We start from the raw sequence: 20,418 nt of genomic DNA on the forward strand, positions 1-20,418 counted from the left end.
CACCAAGGGGCTTTCTTGTCTTGGTAAAAAATATAATCTATATTTTTTATATATATAATATATATATATACAGAGAGCTGAATATTTTACAAAACAAAAGCAAGACACCAAGGGACAAAGGCAGCCAAAATATGTACAACAACTTTACTTAAAAAAAATTATTTATTGTAACGTGGATAGACTTTCTTGAGTCTTACCATTAAAGACACACAGATATAGCAAAGGAAGCAAGGGTAGGAAAGGGAAGAGAGAGGAATGAAATGAGTATCGATAAGTAGCGCAAGCTCAGAGACAGTAAGACAGTTAGCAACCCACAATGAATCTAATGAACTGAAGTAACACAGAATCCCCTTAGATTCATAAATATTAAACACTCATCATTCCTAGCTGGACTATTTCATAGGGGAAGTCTGCCACAATAAAGGAAGACAATTTCTGTGGGTGGACGGAGATGGGAGAACTGCTGCTAGAGATTTGGCCTAATTGAGATATGGCATTTCTTGTCCTAAAAGCCTGAGATAACGAAGCAAACAAAGAAAACATCGCTCATCACCAACTTCGGTGGAATTCTGGAATATATACTTTATTTAATTACCTCTTCATTCAGTCTAACTGTCTTTGCTAGCAGTAATGTCATACGTTATATGCATATTTTGACATCTAGTGGCTTGCAGTCTGTTTCAATGAACCTGACTGTTCCTGCTACTTATTTTACCCTGTCTGCTGGAGTTTATCCAATACTGTTGAGAAACATATCATTAACCCAGTCAGAACAAACTTGGGCATCTCAGTGAAACTGACTGGCGGTAAGCAAAGATAAACCTGTCTGACAACCCAGAAAGCAATGTTAAGATCCACTTTAACAATTACACAAGTATCTAGGTTTATTTCAGGCAGCTCACACAGAGTAAAGACATACATAAAGTTAACAATTAGCTATGTCTGGTGCAGATATGAAAAAAATCAAACTCAGGAGAAGGAAAATCAGAGCCATACACCTTGCTTCTTATAACTTACTGCAGCGTTTGAATTTAAAATATATACTAGGAAACAGAACTGCTAGAAATTACTCGGGCAGTCTTGGGGCCCTATTGCCTCCATTCTTCCCTCAAGGTAAAAGTAACTTCCAGGAGTTACGCTATATAACTTTCACAGCCATTTAGAATATTTTTAAACATGTTAAATAATGGCTATAAAGAGCTGCAAAGCTGTCAGCAGCACTAACATCATCCTCCTTTTCCCTCCCTTCCTCCACTTCAGCTATTCTCGAGCTAGTCCCCAGTTGGTGTAAACTTATTAATGTCTGTGCATGTCAAAACGTCTATGATAATTTACATGAGCTGAAGTCTTTTTGCCTATCTTCTCCTTCACCTCTTAAAAAAAGAAAAAAACCCTTGCAGCTAAAGACCAAGTGACCTAGTTCAAAAGGTTGGTTAAAATTGGAGTTTCAACTATTTATTTTGCTTCTACTTATGGCAACTAATCAAGGTGTTACGTTCTCTGAGGAAGCTTTGGCTTGTGTCATACCCCATGTGCACGCTGACCTTTAAAAAAAGGTGATGTTTAACAGTGTGACCCACCCCCAAATATCAGATTACTAGGGAATAATGCACTGAATAGCTAAGGAAGTGCACGAATACCAACGTGCCATTCACTGTTCTCTGCCCTGTCATTACTGATGCAGGAAATTACAAACAGGGTTTTGTTTCTTTGTTTCTCCTGGAACAAACTTGGCATCAGGGAGAGCTGCATCTTTTCCTAACAGTTTATATAAATTCTTTCAGAAAAATCTACATTTTTCTAGGCATACTACAGCACTTAGCCAATTAGCTTTCCCCATGTACAACAGAAAGACAGCACGTTTTGTAATTGGGACTGCTTATTGACTAGCAGAGTTCACAAAAGGGATGCCCCAGTCACCCAGGACAAATCTCCTGGTATTTAAAAACAGTGCTGAATGAACTACAGTAACTACCGGTCCAATGAATATCTCAAAACAATAAAAACAACCCATTCAGAGCTGAATGATTGCTTGGAGGGGGAGGCCCCTCCTTTTTTAATAACCATCCTTAGCATCACTAAAATTTTCTACTATTCTGTAAGAACTTAACTGGTGAGGGTCTGCATGCATGCATGGACAATCCAGAACTCCAGAGAGGACTAAAACCAAACACTAAGCTGATTACTGAAAATGAAGAGGAACTAGCATAACGTAAGAAGTGTATAACTAAATAAGAGGAAAAAGTAAATACCATTTCTTAGCGTGTTCTTATATTAATAGAGATACGTTTTCATCTCAATGTTAGCAAAGAAAGCGTAGAGAATACCATCTATAAGCCAATCTGTGCAACAACTTCAGGACTTTTCAATATAAAAGATCTGCTTTTTAATTAGTACTATTTTCATATTATGTTTTCTCATGTTTTCTGTAGGACTGTGTAGTTAAACACACGTCAGAAGAACTTACCTCTTTTTCATCTCTAATAACTGGTTATTGAGTACCGATCTCTCCTCTTCCAGCTAAAACACAAATATAGAAGTTAGAGAGCACAGAGTGAATACATTAGGGATTGCTTGCTTAGTTTAACATATCATTGCACCGTTATCATCATAAAACAAACTTGGAAGAGGTTCTGGAGCCCAAAATTCTTCTGCTCAAGTAGTCAATTTTCTCCTGGGACAACACAAACACATATTGTTCAATATGTAAAACCTTCAACTGAAGGTATTTTTTCTGCAGGTTCTTGGGAGTTTAAATTGACAGGCACACATGGGTCACAAAAGCAAAACAAAACAACCTCCCCCCCAAACCCACCACAGCAGATAAAGTGGAGTAACCAAGAGCTTCTGAGAAGGTTAGAGACTAAATATCTTTCAAGTCAATGAATTTTTGTTCCTCATTCCATCCTTTTCCCCTTCCCAATAATTACTCAGCGGCCATTGTCAGCAACTACTGCCCAAAAGAACTACTTACACTAACAACCGCGTATGCCTTGAACACAACCTCTGTTTAGATTTCGCAAGCTTTTAATGTCTATCCACAAGATTAGTTATACGTACATTCAAAAGAATGCCTCAGTGTCCTGGGAACAACAGGAAAGTCTATCGCTGAATAAATACTTCTAACACTCTGCAGACATTCAAGCTTGGCACAGATGGGCATAAGAGGGTATTAAGCAGTTTCCAGAGCAAAGCAAGTTCCAAAGAGAAGGGCGTTTGTGTGCCAGCCTCCAACTCTAGGCTAATGCAGCTCAGCCAGATAATTGCCTCCTCCATATTTTGTGACAACTTACCTTTTCCTTTCATGTCCTGCTATGGTGTTAAGCCTTCCAGGTTTAGGATTAATGGTATCATTTTGCTGGGGCTTAGTCAGACAACTTTACTTGTATTATTAATAGATGCTAGAAGAGCGTAGAGAACCTATATTAAAAGGTCCCAAAGAAACCGAAATGTCTCTGTAATGGCAACTGACCACAAGGATGAGCTGTGTAAGGCTGCTGAGCAGCTTAGTACCGTGGGGGTATGGTCAAAGTTTTCCTGCAGGCAAGTCAAAAATAGCAATTTCACTGGCAGCACAAAATACATCCCCTGGTTCTGAGGATTTTTGTCTGCTTCCTACACACTGGCAGCCTATGTGATCACTTTGAACTCCTTTTATCTATACACCCTGATGACAAAGAAGAGAAGAAAAAACCATGGGAAACTTCTGAGAAATTTTTCATTTGTAAATCCCAATAAATGTTCTATTTTATCTTGATTCACGATTTTTCAACCCAGTTTTTTTGGGACTAATTCTCTTCTATCAGCATTTGCATTTCCACATGGCCTCACAGTGCAACTTTAACCCGGCACTAACAAGCCACAGTCCACAAATTGCTTCACTGCACCAGGGCATAGCTCAACTTTTTGGTGTTTGTGCTCTTGACTGCCACTTGCAGTTGGAAAAACCTCATACTGACACTCTTCGCTCTTTGCTCCACAGAGGCTATGCCCACAGTGCTCCAAGGTGCCCTTTTCCCCAACACAGAAACACTTTTCTTTCACATCAGCTCCTTTCAGGAAAACACTGTGAGCAGAGAAACGGTTTCTGAACTTGTTTACCTCAGAAATCCTCCACTATTTGTGGAATGCTTTAAGACTGTGAGCATAAGCCTTGTACTTCTCCTCCCTGTTAGTTACATGGTTGGCTGTGATGAGCTAGCCGAGCGATTTTTGAACAGGCCAAGCTAGGAGTGGATTTAAGAGAGAAAAGTAAAAGGAGAACAAGATGTTACGGGAGTTGTGCAGCTTCTAAACCACTGTTGCAGCTGCATCTAGTCATGGATCAAGCCTTGAGCGGCTTTGTGGTAGAAGGGGAGAAAGGCTACTCCTTCTCTCATCCATGTTTCTCCAGCAATCTGCTCGCTCTCTCTTCAGCCTCAGAGCAGACTTCACCCATACCTTTTTAAACAGATGGGCCAGCTGAGCTAACAGCTGCAGTTTTTCCGATGAAATTAGAAGGTCTGGGCAGGTCTGAGGATCCCCAAATATAACAGCAGATAATTTGAAGCCAGAAGAGTTCCCCAAGCTATCTATCTGACTGGGAGTCTGTAACTAATTACAAACAGCTAATTATTTATGAAACAATACAGATAAAACCCCCCTCAGCATCTTTACTATAAGACATTTTAACCTTTAGATGCCAGGATAAATCATTCATGAAACAGCATTCATTAATTTTGCAAAGTGTGTCACATGCAGCCACAGATTCACTAACCCAATTGACTAAGACACTCGCTAGAATTTATAGCTACCATAGCAACTGCTCAAAACACTTAAAATATATGCTTGCTACCTTTCTTACTGCATTTTAATAGGTACATGCACACGAAACCTCACACAGACCAAAACATTGCTACATTCTTGTGCTCTCCTCCCTGCTGTCCACTTTTTCAATATCCAACGCATAAAATGCAGCTCCACAAGCAATTCTGCTCCATGATAAACCTCTTCATTGTTAGGATGGACACTTGATCTCTACAATCAAATTGAGAAATTATTCCCTGTAACCTTTTTTTCCCTTCTCTATAAACCTGAACCGTGAAATCCAGAAGTATTCCGTGCCCAAATATGCTGTACGTTCACCCTAATGACAGCAAAGTGAAAGCAGCAGGAGAATTAGTGAAATTGCATTAGCCTAAGGCAGGGCTGTCAAAGCTAGAACCCTCAAGGCAAGTTACTTTTGCCATCATTTCATTAAGAGAACCTGGCAGAATCAAAGGTAGAACAATTGGACTGCAAGTTTAGGTTAGGTAAGATCTAAAGGGAGAGGAAAAGAGTGCTATTCCTCAGGGTGGTAGGTCTCTATCAGACTGAAAAGAAGGGCATCTTATACACTCCAGATGAGATGGGGAATGCTTTTTAGGAGAACATCTGCTTTCACTCCCAAGCAACCAGGAAATACATAGCAGTTTGCAGTAGATACACAGCACATTTCACCAATGTGAGCTGAATAATACTGAACTGAGAAGAGCTGCATTCATTAGTTACGTGACACCTGGACGAATACCTGCGTTTTATATGACACCATTTCACCTTTGTTCCTTTTGCCATGATAGAATTCCCTGGAATACTGAAGGCCTCTTTCCAGTCTTTTAAAAGATCACACAGTTCATTAGACCTAAAGGTACCATGGCCCAAAAACTGTATTTAAAAAAAATGTAAAAGCTGGCGTTTCCATGTTTGCAAGATTCAAACTACGTCTTCCTCACAGAAAAGGATTAAATGCAACACAAAGGGCCAAAGGTGGTAATCGGACCGTTTCTCCAAGCTCTAGCAGATCTCACAAATACTAGATCTTGGAGTCTTCTACTCACAGACAGAAAAGGCCATGGTGTAAGCCAATTGAGACTATTCCAATTTGCAAGATGACCGACTATTCTTTGTGCTTCACAGATTGCAACTCTCGGTCCTGGGAATGAGAGAGGACCTCTGCTGACAGATACACAGCTAGGTCAGACATGCGCATCAAGGTTGCAGTGCCTACTGCCAGCCTATGCCTTGTGGACTGAAGGGTGGTCTGGTTACTACCTCTGGTTACATATGATGTAGGCTGATGTTGCTGAATCCTTCTCAAGTTACAACCTTTTCTGAATACGACAGGGTACCCTCAAAGATTCTGAAATAATTTAAGAAAATATGTGGGAGAGGGGAGCAGAGCTCCCACTGGCTGTTTAGGACGACAGTGTTCTCTTGTCATATCACTACTCAGATGCGGCATGAGTCAGTGGCTGAGCCCACACGTCTGGGACTCTTGTTAGTCATCTCCAAAGGCTCTTCAGGATGAAGAGGCTCATGTGTTACTCCTGTCAGTAGCCAAAAGGATTTAGAAATAGGACAGATTCTGTAGTTACCCATCCTCAATATTTCAAAACAGGGTCCCTGAGGAAAAGTCAGCCTCTTGGCTCTAAAAACATCAGGCTCTTTGGCAGAATGGAAAGGATCTGTTCAACTGTCACTGGAAACAGGCATACCCTCTATTGCACAAGTGCTATCTGAGAAAAGACAGTACATACATGTCTTATAAGCTCTTGCTTTTGAACCAGGTCTTCCAAAGATACATTCATGGCATGGCATGGCATCAAAACCGTTCCCAAAGAAAAAGAACAATAACCTCACCACATTACCACATTTAACAGCTATAAATCTATCATCTTTTGGCAAGTACTAGTGTTATAAGCTGTAAAATAAAAATAATAAAAATCCCTCCTCGCTGCAAACTACTACCAGAACAAAATTTAACATCAATTCCAGTCCTCCGGTACTCACCAACTGGCTGCAACAGTGTTCACGAACATGAACTGTATGAAGTTTGAGCAAGCATGCATGTGCATAGCACTTTTTATAGAGAGCGCCCAAGTAGTTTTAAACAGGCTTCTGAAAGATATCCTACATATTCTCTTCTAGTGGGGAATGGGGAAGGGAGGAGTAGGAATAAGGGAAGTTAAGCAGCTAGCTTCCTTTAGTATAGGGTAGGTCGAGATTTCCATACTTGTATAACAAAATTACTCCTGACAGAAATAGCAAATGTCTTTTAATACATTTGGCTAAAGCACATTTAATTTATGCTTCTTTCCAAGCCTCCTAAGTATCCTTCAGGGGTTATATAACCTTCTGTTAGCCTGCAGTCCTAACCTCCCAATGCAGGTGGCTTCCAAATCTATTTTAAAACATTCTCAGAACAACTCATCTTTAAAATCACAAACACACAGCGCAGCGTCGCCCAGACATCAGTGGAAATAGCACGCACGCCGCTTTAAGCCAGTCAAACTGCAACAACCTCTAGCCACAGATCAGGAAACGTTCTAGCCACTCTACCTTCTGATGACTCGTGACTTCGTCCCTGCTCCTGCCCAGCGCCTCGGCAAGTTTCACGTTCTCCTCTTGCAAAGCTGCAAGCTGCTGGGACTTCTGAGCAGCTGCCAGCTTCAGCGCTTCGCTGCGAGGACAGAGAGTGCATGGTTACCATAGGAACAAGGGAGGCAAGAAAAAACTGTGGGAGAGAATCGCTTCACAGCTTGGAAAAATACATCTAGGTCACGTGTCTAATGGGATCTATAATACAGGCGACGATCTATACCTCAGACGCACACCGATAGGTTTCACCCCGAAAAGCAGCAGCAGTACAAAACATGACTGCTGGCTTTTCCTTTAAATGTATTAGATGCTCAAAGAAACGCAACGCAAGCTCAGAGTCTTTGTTCTACGTGTTTCCAATGACCAGCGAATCCTTGGATTTCAAAATATGCTTAGACAGGGTATAGTTAGGGAAGACTGCTGTGAATTTGACTTTCTCATAAATGAACATATTTGAGTAGTTTGTAGCCAAAGCTAAAACACGAGAATTGCTTAAGAAGAACTTGTGATCCCACTATTTAAGCGCTCCCTGTGAGGTTTGACACCCACACATACCAGAACGTGCAGGATCACACGGGGCAAACCAGGAAGCTATCTAATCTATTCTCATTCAAACAGATACAAAACCAAAAAACTAGACAAAACAAATGGACAAAGACGGATTGGCTGGTTTCATTAGCCTGTGTTGCTACTAATAAGTGTGGCTTCCTTAAAGTTTATTTTCAATGCATTTTTGAAAATAAAATTTCTCATGCCTGTGACACAAATCACTGAGACAAGTTCCTGAAAAATGTGGTCAAGTGTTATTTAAAAAAAAAAAAAACAGAAACAAAGAACAAAACCAAAACTGTTTCATTAAATAGTAATTTTTATGACTATGTTTTGTTTTCATAAAAGGAAACTCAGTACTCCCATGTGCCAATATTACACAGACTTAAACCCTGACTGGAATATTAAAAATATTTTTATGACCTTGGAAGGCAGAAGAATACATAAGCTATATACTTACTCAACACTTAATAAATAAATAAATAAATGCAAACAAACATCGGTGTGTCAATCATTTGGCACACGTAAGCAAAAGGAAGCCTGATTTACTTTCAGTCTTTAGAACGTAATACAACTAACACAGATTTTGCAACCATTTCCTCAATCTCTGAGCTCCAGCTATACCAATTCATTAGTTATCAGGTTCCACCTTGACGAATTTCTAGTGGAGTTTTTCATTTTAGATTAATAAGGATCAGTTTGACTGGATTAAACAGGCAGTCTCACATCACTAAATATTAAAGCCAATTATCTTGGCATGAATCTACTTGCTGATGTAGGAATATACCTATTTTTAACCACAATTGTTTGCTGAACTGCAGTACTTACCAGGTCTCCTCTTTTTACGTATAGCATTATAGATTTAGGGCATTATTTAAAAAAAAAAAAATCCCCCACACGTAATACTGTGGTCAATTCGCATGAAACATTTCTGTCATTATTTACTGCCAAGGAATTTTGAACTGAGAGCTGAAAGAGCACTTTGCAGTATGCAATACTAAATGAACATGCAGCAAAAGCCACTGCTCTAGAAGCAGGAGTACGTCCCTGCCTAGAGTCAAAGCTCCCTGTGGGCAATATCTCCCCTCTACTCCCCTTCACAAAGGGGAGCGCATTACCTTCATCAACGGACTTCTCACTACCCACATTTCTGCTGATAAAGAAATGCCTATTATCAATCTAATTCCTTACTTAAAGGACAACAAAGAATAATTATTATGACAAGAAAGATCAATTAAGAGTGAACTTGCTTCCACATATCCACACTGTCTCATACCACTGATGACTGGAGACCACATTCAGCAATTGTCTATGACTAACATTTGCCTTCAGCAAAAAAATAAAAAATAAAAAAATAAAAAAAATAAATCACAAAGCGATCATGAAAAAAACTCTCAGTGCCAAAGGTTTTCAAGGAAGTAATTTCTATAAATAATTTCTCCTTGACAAATTACAGTCTCCTATATTTTGTCTTCCCATGAAACCAGAGCTTGCAAGTCCCCTGCTGTCCTAGCATTAGAGCAAATAGTCTGGAAATAATTATTTTGCTTTAGCATTTCCCACAAGCACTGAGGCAGGTAGGAATTGCTCATGGAATTAATCCTGTCATTTGTAAAGGCAGTTTTTCTCTACAGACATTCAGGGTTTTTGTTTATTTGTTTTTTAAGCAAGCAGAAAAACCAGCCAGTTATGCAGAAACTTAGCATTAATTCTGCATTTTTCTTTCCTTTGTGGCCTGTCTTCATCTCAGACCAGCGGTAAAAACTATCATAAAAATCACTTATGGAAGTTAAAAAAAAACAAACAACCAAAAAACCATAACAATAATAAAATCAAAGCTACTCTTAGTTCAAATTCCAAATTCCAGCTCTTGCTTCCAGGAGTCACCAAATCCTTTTCAGAGTGCAAAGGGGGACAGAGACTTGTAATTTAACATATTACATCTTCGAAAGCTGGGCGACATGCAGCTACTGAAGGGTAGATGTAAACAGGCAGGATTTTTATTCATGGTGATAAACCAAAAGCTTTGATACAATAAGATTACACAGGGTAACAATTTTTAATTCCCATTAGACTCTTTGCAGTTAATTTGTTTGCATACAGTGTCACACATTACTGGCCTGTTGTATATAAGAGGTAGTTTCTCAAATGAAAGAAGTTACCTAGAAATAATCTCTATCTTACTCATTGGCATCATGTGAATATGCACACAGACAGTTATGACTATGAAGGAGTCAATTTACAATAATTTGGGGTTTTTTTGTGGTAGTTTGTTCATGCTGCACATCTCAATGCTACCAGTTAAGAGCTCATTATTTATTTAAAGGATAAAATGCATAGGTCAAATTGCAGCAAGGGGGTTTGACACTACCAAGAATGACTACAAAAGAAAAACAAAAGTCAAATTTAAAAAAAAAAAATCATCCTTAATTCAGGGCAGCTACCTCCCAGGTTAGCAGTAAAACAGCAACAGAAACATGAATCTAGGGTTTTAAGTCAGGTCATGAAATTCAGCTGCTGCTTCCCCCCCCACACACACACCTTTTTATAATATTTTGAAAACTTACTGTATTCACTTCCTGTGAGAACAAATGACTAAATTAACACTGCAAATGAAAAAAAAAAAAAAAAAAAAAAACCACAAGCCCAGACTACAGAATAACCTCCCTCACACTCTTTCTTAGCACCTTTCCAATTACAGATTCCCTCTCAAGGTCACATAATGAATTATAGTCACATAATGTTTGCAAAATATATTTCAGATTTTAGTAGACCTTTAGTGATATTTTGCAACGTTAACACTTTTGAAAAGGACACATCGTCTTGAGATAGACATGGCTTTACTGATACAAAATTAACTGTAGTTTTATATGCTATATACAGAGTTTGTTCAGTACCAGTTAGAAGATATATGCACAGCATGGCAGTTGAAAAAAACTGGATAAGCAATCAATGAAAAATAAAAGTATAACCATATTTTATGTAAAAAAAAAAATCACTTAACAGCAAGTGCACTTGTAATTAAATCCAAACAGGATTCCGTTATTACAAAGCTTTTAAAATAACCTGGTGCCCTCAGGTGGCAGAACTATATACTACTTCCAACAAACAATACATTATTTCAAATAATGATCACTGAAGTGAAGCACTTGCTTCAATAACCTCCAGCAATTCAGGAGCAATGTTCTGATTTCAAATTTTATGTATGTCAAACTGGTACTTAATTTTGACCTAGTATTTGTTTACAAGGACACTGGAGATGTACTGAAAAACTGAAAGGTAAACATAACTACAAGGCAAGGGTTTAAAAGGTTAAACATCGAAATACTTACAATTCTTTTCTAAATTCTTCCATTTTCTTGTTCTCTAAATTTAGAAGTTCTTTTGATTTATTAAGCTCCTCTTCATTTTTCAAGTTGTTTTGTTTAAGCGTGTCCAACTTAAAAGAGGGAAGAAAAGAAGTTGTTACAGTAATGAATCCATATAATTCTCAGGCGTAGCACTTGGAAAAGGTATTCAAAAAAAATGGAGACCTGAATTGCGCTGTTGAACTTTTTCATCTGTGTCCCGTAAAATAAATCAGTCGTTTGTAATGAGAAGCATTCATCTAACAAGAAGCGTGGTAAAAACTGTCACAAAAATCACTTTGGGAACTAATCATAATAAAGTCAAAAAGGTTACAAAAGAATGTAATAAGCCTTTCTGTTTTAATGTCTAGCAGTACTAAGAATTAAAAGTCCTTTTAAGACCTGCTTACAGTAGTGTAATGTATTGACACTGAAATAATGGGTAATCAAAGCACTTCAATTTTAAATGCTATGCAACTCAATGCTTTTTTTTTTTTTTTTTTTTTTTTAAGTAATTTAACATTTCTTGCTAAGATCAGAGACCAGCTATTCTCCCGATCTTTACTCTTCTAAAGTAACCGATGAAAAGCTCTGCTTTACTATACCTTAGCTTCTGAGAAACATGGCCTGAATGTTGTGCTTGCAATGATAGGAAATCCACTCCTTGGGGAAATCTTGTAGCATGGGACAAATTGTTGCGTATCTTCCATTTACTGTGCTTGTATCTAACATGTAAATACTGTGAGCTTGTGAATCTCATTTGCTCACATTCAGTGACACATTGTATTACATAACAGATAATCTTCAGCCACTCTCATGGCATTACAGGACTTTTTATTTTTGTTTGTTTGTTTGATTTTTTTAAACAATCCAGGAAGTGAACTGCCGCTATTATTAACGTCATCACTTTTAATTCTCAAGCCATCAGCTCTCCTTGGAAATCACTAGTGTTTCAGCACAAGCTGGGGCGTTTATGTTAGCCCAGCTGTTCACTACCCATTACTACAGGGGCTGCAAAAGATTAAAGAGCCATCAAAAAGAGGCCACAGAGTGCTTAGGATCTGCAGAAAAGCTACCAGTCCAATGTTAGACCACATACTCAGGCCAAAGAGTGGGAAAGAAACCAGTGAGGACATTTTTCCCCCCAAACCCTGAAGTATCACGAAGTGGTGGGAAGTGTAGGGATGAAGAATGGGTCCCTGAGTCAGAACCACCCCTAGGGGAACTGCTGTACTTGGACTGTAAGGTTCTTTGGGACAGTCATACCCATGTATGCATTTGTGTAGTGCTCAGAGGAACTCTGCAGCACTTGTTATTGGAGTATAAGTTGCACCCCATTCTTACAACCAGGGAATGAAGCACAGAGTGGTTACACATTAGCCACCTACCCAAAGCCATACAAAAAACTTATGAAGAAGACAGAAGCTGAATCCATGGCTCCTAAATCTGAGATCTGCACAAGCTACTACTGGAACGTCCAGAACTCCTATTACATCCAAGATACTTTCTAAGGTTGCTGCATCAGGATTTAAAGGGGCATGACCTTATATGCTGTGGAATACTTGAAACCACATGCAAACTACAAAAGCACACTGTTCATATGGCTGTATAAAGTATATCATCTCATGTACAATTTCAATTTGATTTGGATAAAAGTTAAAGTATAACTTAATATGTGGCTAAATTCCAAAGGAATAAAGACATAGAGAAGATCACGTAGTGCCTGACAAATTGTCATGCCCTTACCTATTTCAGTGTATAACCTAGACTCATCTTGCCAAATTTGCCAAGATTTGCTTCAACTAATGAGCTGTTACCGTGCTATTTCTTGCTATGTATCTTAAGAACTTTGTTGCATTGCTTTACACCAGAAAGTAACGAAAGCCTATAACACAGATTTCACGTAAACTACAGAGATACTGCAAGATCAAAGTTGCTTATAAGGTAGGTAAAACTTATCATATAAAAGCATTTAAATGAGATTACTTCACTCTGCAGCTTCTCATTTGTCTGTCTAGAGTTCTCCAAAGAGGCCAAAGTTTCAATCTTTTCTTTGTGAAGGGCATCCTTCTCTTTGGTCACTTGCTCCACAATCTGAAAAGCATCTTCTGCCATTTTAGCAGCCTAAACGTAAGGGAAAAAAGAAGTATAACCAACAGGTCCTCCAAAAGCAAAAGACTATCGACAACACTTTATGCACAGCTCCACTGTTTGCCATCTGTTTTCCATTTAAACAAGAACTTTATTTTCATAAATGGAATTGAGAAAATTTACATTCTGAAGCTGCATAAAGTATAAAATAAATGGACACGAGAAGGTCTAATTCCATGCAAAAATTCAACCATTACCCCATGCTCGTGTCACCACTGAGAAAGTTCATTTCTTCTTTTTCAGGTTCTGGACTTTTAATTACAACCACTGTGATTATTCTTAGATTTCCAAACATTTTACTATAGTAGTAGTTCAAAAGATATTCACTTCCAACAGACTGCTCTGTACTTTCAGAAAATATGGAATTATAAACAGCTGCTAAAAATTATTTGAAAATAAATTTAAGTAGGAGGTAAAGCCAAATATCACATTATTGCAGTGCTTTTCATTATGATTTACCCTCATGAAACAAAATACTTTCAGTATATTAAAATATCTAAGGTAGGCATAATACATTTCTATAGAGTATCTAAAATCCAATTTATATTGAAAGTGGTTTCATGGGTTTCAAAAGCCATGCAAACTGCAATCCAAAATTCTATTCAGAATTTGTTGGTGGTGAATACAAAACACTTCTGTGAATAAAAAGAACACCAGACATGCCATTGCCTTTAACAGTTTGAAAGTCCGATAAGGTAACTTTAAATGGTTCTCTTGCAACACTTTTTATCCAATTACATTTACAGGGGCAATACATTGTTTTATATTTTTTGAGTAGCTCAAATTTAGCTCAGATTTATAGTATTTGCTCTTTCAATTTAACATAAAATTGCACAAAGATCTAACCTAAAACCGTGTTTATTCCTACGCTAGCTATTAGACTGCAAAGTACTTCAACAAAAGCTGCGGCTCAGTTTCTCCTAGGAGAGTCAGAAAAACTTCCTTTTATTCACAGCTTACTTTGTTTTCTTGCCACATTCAGCGACCACATAGGCTCATATTTCCACATGATTTTAAAAAATATTATAGCTGTTAAAGGATCTTTCAGACTCAGTTACAATTTGAAATAAACTAGGTAATACACTGAGACGGAAGATAATTCCGGTCTGTTTACACTCAGATGAAGTGCTGATTGTGCAATGAAGTGAAGACAGGAAACCATTGAGTTAGTGCTCAGGGTTAGTATAACTATACTTGATTGTTTAACAACGTGTTTCAATACCTCAAATTTTTGCGTTACTCTTTGGGCCTGCAGAGTCTCAGTTTCTTTTAATTTCAAAGCCATACTGTTCACCTCCTCCAACAGCATCTGATTTTTGTCCTGAAAGACCAGCAGTTTGCCTGAGAGGTCACTATTAGTTTGTGCTAAAAGTGCTACTTCCTGATGCAGTTTATAATAGTCCTTGGAGAATTTCTCCTTCTCTTTTAGTATTTCATCCTTAATGATGACCAGACACTTCTGTTCAGCAAGCAGGCTCTCATTTTCCTGCAGCAACTTTATCCTCTCCTTCTCTGTCACCTCGTGACTGTCTCTGAGATCTTCTAGGATCTTGGAGAGACAGCTGTGCAAGTCCTGGAGCTCTGCTTTTGATTTAGACAAAGCAGCAAAGTCACTCTTCAGCTGTTCAATATTGGAAGCAAGTTGTTTCGTCTCTGCACTGAGAATTTCCTTTTCTTTAATTATTTCCTCCAGTTTAGATTCGGATTTTTCTTTCTGCTGGATCAAAAGTTCTTTCTCGGTCAGCAATTCTTTATTTTTCTCTCTCAGCCCTTCTGTTTCCTTCTCCAAGAAGCTGATGCTGTTTTGAAGTTCCGTACGCTCCAACAAAAAGGATTCCTTGTCCAGCTTTCTAGCTTCCTTTTCTATGGTTAAGTTTTCTTTCATAATCTCAACCTCTCCACTTAATTTCTGACACTTATCTTGCAGTTCAGTCCTCTCTCTACTCAGCACCTCCCTATCAGAGGAACAGGTCTTGAATGAAGATGACAGGACCTGCTTGGCATGTGATATGGCAGATAGTTCATTTTCTAAGGTTCTTTTGGCATCCTGAGTCTCTTTCAGGAGATGTGAAAGGTCACATTTACAGGCTATTAGCTCTTGATTTTCCAGAGTCTTCTTGCCTAATTCTTCCTTGAGGGCTTCAATGGAGTCTTGGAGTGTGGTATTCTCTTGGACCAGAACTCTCTTGGCTGAGAGGTCCAGCTCGTGTTTTCTCTTCATATCAGAAATGGCATTTGCAGAAGACTTACTTTCATCAAGAAGCGCCAAGTATTTGCTCTCCAATTCATTCTTCTCTTGGAAAAGAGCTTCGTTCTGCTTTTCAAACTGCAATGACTTACGAAAAACAGATTCCTTTTCTAAGCTCAGTTCACCGATTTTCTCAGTAAGGACTCTCTCAGCAAGTGCAGCATCTGCTGTGGCCTTTGCAAGCTTTTCAGCAATTGCCTTGTTTTCATTTAAAAGTTCCTCCCTTTCAGCCAAAAGCCTTCGTCCTGATGAAGAAAGAGCCTCCTTCTCTTGAAGTAACTGAATGCATTCAGAGTCAGAGAGCTCCCTTGAGGCCTTAATTTCCTCAAGAAGCTGAGAGAGACTATCAAGGGAAGCCTTCAACTCCATATTGTCTTTTATCACCTTTTTAAGTTCTTTATGTTCAGCCTCTAATTCTGCTTGCAGCTCTTCTGTTGTCACGTTTAAAGCCTGATTTTCGCTAACAGCAGTGGCTAAGCTCACCCGCAGCTCTTCTATGCCTTTAAGGAGCTCTTCCTTTTCAGATTGCAGACTCTGGCTTGTCTGCAACAGACGATCTGTTTCATTTTTTAAGGCTGTATGTGTACTTTCGAGATCCAAATATTTACCTAGGGCTGAATCTCTCTCTCTAGTCAGAGCCGACACTTCTTGCAGCAGCTCTCTCTGATCTCTGGCCAGGTCCTCGTAAGAACTTTTCAGCTTCTGAACGACACTGTCCTTGTCTTTAACAAGCGCATCGTTCTCGTCTAAAAGTTTCTTCTGATAATCCTCTAGTTCCTTCTGTTCCCTGAGGTGCTTCTGACATGCCATATCCATGGCATCTTTACTGGCCTGAAGTTCTTTCAGCTGTTGGAGCAAGGTTGACTCCACAGACCGGAGAGCCTCATTTTCTTGAGTTATCTTCAGAAGATCTTCCTGTGCTGCCTCTATTTCAGAGAGTAATTTGCCTTTCTCAGAAATTAGCGTCATCTTTTCTGTGCTTTTCTGCCGGCTTTTCACCTCAGCTTCTTCCTTTTCCTTTAGGATTTTTTTATTTTCTGAATTAAGTTCTTCATTTATTGTCCAAAGCTTTTCTTGGTCTTGTTGCAAAAACATAAACTTGGATTCCAGTTCTAAAAGTTTTGATAACAATGAATCTTTCTCTAATTTTAAAGTATTCCCCTCCTGTGCCAGAGTCTCTCTTTCTGATATCAAACCCCTCATCTCGTCTGACATTAGTTCAATCTCTTTTCTGGCTGATGCTAACACAGAGGTTAAAGACTAAAGAAATAAAGTTGGGGAGAAGGGAAAACAAAAATGAAGTCAAGCAGACAAATGAGAAATGTGAATTAAGGGCAAATAGAGCTATTATAATTTAAGTTTTAAAAAAAGCGTATACGCTGACACACAACCCCTGTGCAATCTGACCTGCTGATTGCCACCAATGATCTGCAAGATAACTTCTCAGAGTTTAAATGAAAAAACGATCACAGCTTGAATGCTCCGCCATACAAGACTTAAGCTTGTTTTTAAAACTACTGCCAATGAACTTCTCAAAGTTATTCAGAAAGAAGATGCACCAAATGATTTCATCAGAATCTAAGTGAATTAAAAAGCAGGGAGTTCATAAGATACTGACTTCCAATTCTCACAGTCACCTTGTGTAGTTAATTCTCCCCAAAATTCTGCCTAAGACACTTTGTCATAAAGCGTTCAATTCAGAACGCTGCATTAGAAATGTATTTAAAATTAACCTGTGTGTCAATTTATACACTAAAGATTTTGCTAAAGCATTAAAAAAAAAAATTACAGCAAATAACTAATGAGGGATGAAAGCAAGCCACAATGTCAAAGAAATGGGGGGGAAAAAAAGAAAAATATTCAAGTTAATCGACATACAAAATAGTCGCACATAACATGGGATCATATTACAGAGCAAGATTTCAGGTGTGTAACACCTCTAAATTAAAATTTCATAGCATACTTTATTTAAAATTCATGTATTTAAACACAGAAAATGAAATATTGCTCCAACTGATTGTGCTGAATCAGCTATCTACGAATATAAAGTGTTAACGTCAAAGAACCATATTTCATGGATACTTCAGTGCAATGCAGAGAAGATAGAGCCAGTTAGTGGTGTACGTTTCACTTGCCTAACCACTATTAATTTACTCTGGAAAAGCTCATAAAAGAAACACTGCAAAAAACTTACTATAAAAGGATGAAGCCAGGCAAAAAAGAGCAATTCACTGAAACAAAGAATTAAACTTCAAATCATTTACAGAGTAACAAAGTATACATACTTTGGCCTGTTCCACTTGCTTTTTCAGCTCCTCAGCCTGTGTTTCCAACTCTTTATTCTTCTTTTGTGCAATTTTCAGGGTCTCTTCTGCATCCAGCAAGTTCTGCTCAAGTCCTTTGATATCTGTCTCATGTTTAGCGATCATCTCAGAATTTTCTTTTTCATACTTTGCCTGAAGATCCTTATACTGATTTTGGCTAGTCTCAATTTGCTTTTTCTGACAGAACATAAAAAAAATTGGAACACAATTAGAGATGTAGTGCTACGATATTCTTCACGTAGCTAGCTAGCCCTTTTTGAAGTTCTTCTTACCAGGTCTATTAGTTGATCCTGCATTTTCTTCAGTTCTGCTTGATGAATCTTAAGAGTTTCTTGCTGACTCTGCTCAGCTCTCTGCGTTGTCTGCTCCATGTTTTCCTTGAGCTCAACAGCCTTTTCATTTGCTTTTGCAAGCTCAAGTTGTATTTGCTCCAACTGCCTAAAAAGATCAAGTTTAAGAACGTTACTTTTTGCTGATAGCACAATGAATACAAAGATGAAAGACTTTATATTATGATCAAGTACTATAATCCGTCAAAATATTAAGAAAGAAGTTTAATTATTCAGCAAATAGAGAATGTTCTGCTAAATTAAATATACACAAATGAGACCAAGCATTTGCAGAGCAGCACTGCTGCCACAGTCACCTTGTCCCTACTGTCTAGGGTTTTGTAAAGCTAAAGAACAACTCCTCTACAGAGTTTTTATTTGAAACAAAACATATTCTCCTTGCAAGTCAAAGGAAACTTTTTCCATATCCAAATTAAACAAACTTAGCGGTTAAGCAAATAATTAGGAAGCATAATCATGAAGCAGTCTAGATTATTAAAATTTTCATTTACTCCGGACAGTAAAAAGTATGAGCTACATAAGAATTTTAGAATTCTAAAAGCAAGTCTCTCTTCAAATCACCTTGAGGAGACTATTTTGATGAATTTAGTGTGATTGAAGTTCACTTCATATCAATGCAACTCTCAGAGCATCTTGTTCAGCTATTTACAAAAGGATAAAATGAGAAGAGGGGAGTACAGGAGTAAAGAATTAATGTGAAAGTGCTTTGACAGTGGTGGAATACCTTTCTTTTAACCGTAGCTCATCGTTCATTTTTGTAAGTTGAGCAGAGCTGTCTCCTGAAGACTTCATGATCTCTGCAATATCATTTTCAAGTTTGACTTTAGCTTCAATCAGTTGCTGTTCTCTTTCTTCTCTCTCCTTCAATTTCTTCTCCATAACTGAGTAAGACGAAGGTTAGTAGTATAGTAAATGTAAGAGAAATGGCATGCACAAAATAGCTAGATGACCATAAAGGACTATAAAGAGCATAATCTCGATACTAGAAGCCTTGCAAATTCAATCTCTAAAATTAAAAATCACAGTGAGTTTTGGACTTTGCACTGTGAGCTGCAGGAAAGGTGAAGAACTTTCAGGAAACACTAGAAAAGCAACTAGTCAATAATCCTTTCTTTCAGAAAGGATTCACTCAATTTTAGGTGCAGGCCGTAAGAAGCTGGCATGAGTTCTACCCACGTCAAAGCAACCAAGCAAATAACATCAAGTAATCGAGCAATACAGTGAGAGGCGTGTGCGTTTTGAACGCAAAACAGACCGATTATTTAGCACAGTAGTGGAAAACAAACAATGTAAGTAAAATGAAACTACAGTGAAAACTGTCTCCATATACACCCAGCGCAGGCGCCGCCACCAAGGACTAAAGCAGCCCTTGGGATGACTCCTTGAGTCTTAATGATACCCTGAGAAGCTTGCTTACAGGGAGCATAATCATTCTTAATTTCTTTCCAAATTGGCCTTAAATTGACCAGTGACTAGAATGATATAGCAAGCCCCCCTCCTCTGAGGCAAGAGGGAGTTGACAACCAAACTAATTTAGAATCTTTTAGATGTCCTTCAAAATAAAACACTATTTATGGACAACGCTCCTGTGAATTAAACCGTCTTAAACTTGAAAGGCTTTGTCTAGCATCGGGCCATTACCACACCATGATTTTGTTGCAGGGTTAAAAGCAAGAACTTAACTATTTATTCGGAATACACTTAAGACAGGAAACATCCTGCCTTACTTTACTGTTTCCCTAACATCATGGTCACCTTGCTGTGTCAATGTACATCGTGCTACAAGAGTTACTTTCTGCCTAGAAACAAGGCTTTCTTTTGAAATAAAACATACGCATTTGTGAAAGCATTGCATACTACAACATGGCGCGCTGAGTAGGAGGCCATGTGAAAGCACAAAGCCGATGCTTATTTCAAAATATTCCATGTTATGACTTCCTTACCTGTCAAATTAGACTTCAGCTGTTCCAGTTCTGAAGACATGAATGCAAACTGCTCTTCTTTTTGGCTTAGCTTTTTTATTGTTTCTATGGAAGGAAAATTTTGAAGATAAA

At 38.3% G+C, this 20,418-nt stretch overlaps 1 protein-coding gene across 12 annotated transcripts in view; it reads right to left on the bottom strand.

Moving 5' to 3' along the window:
• Window positions 1-20,418, bottom strand: part of CLIP1 (CAP-Gly domain containing linker protein 1) — a 77,834-nt gene that overhangs the window by 7,701 nt on the left and 49,715 nt on the right. For 11 of the 12 annotated variants that reach the window (XM_068911726.1, XM_068911724.1, XM_068911723.1 and 8 more), the window contains 8 exons: window positions 20,308-20,391; window positions 19,089-19,245; window positions 18,287-18,452; window positions 17,976-18,191; window positions 13,278-13,415; window positions 11,277-11,383; window positions 7,357-7,477; window positions 2,468-2,520 (listed from right to left, as the gene is read on the bottom strand). In XM_068911726.1, the coding sequence (XP_068767827.1) occupies window positions 2,468-2,520; window positions 7,357-7,477; window positions 11,277-11,383; window positions 13,278-13,415; window positions 17,976-18,191; window positions 18,287-18,452; window positions 19,089-19,245; window positions 20,308-20,391 (1,042 nt within the window). Of the gene's footprint in view, window positions 1-86; window positions 193-2,467; window positions 2,521-7,356; window positions 7,478-11,276; window positions 11,384-13,277; window positions 13,416-17,975; window positions 18,192-18,286; window positions 18,453-19,088; window positions 19,246-20,307; window positions 20,392-20,418 lie in introns of those variants that run through there. The other variant, XM_068911729.1, reaches the window with a different exon arrangement.

The sequence above is a fragment of the Struthio camelus genome, chromosome 17 (genome assembly GCF_040807025.1).
Source record: "Struthio camelus isolate bStrCam1 chromosome 17, bStrCam1.hap1, whole genome shotgun sequence".
NCBI lineage: Eukaryota > Metazoa > Chordata > Aves > Struthioniformes > Struthionidae > Struthio > Struthio camelus.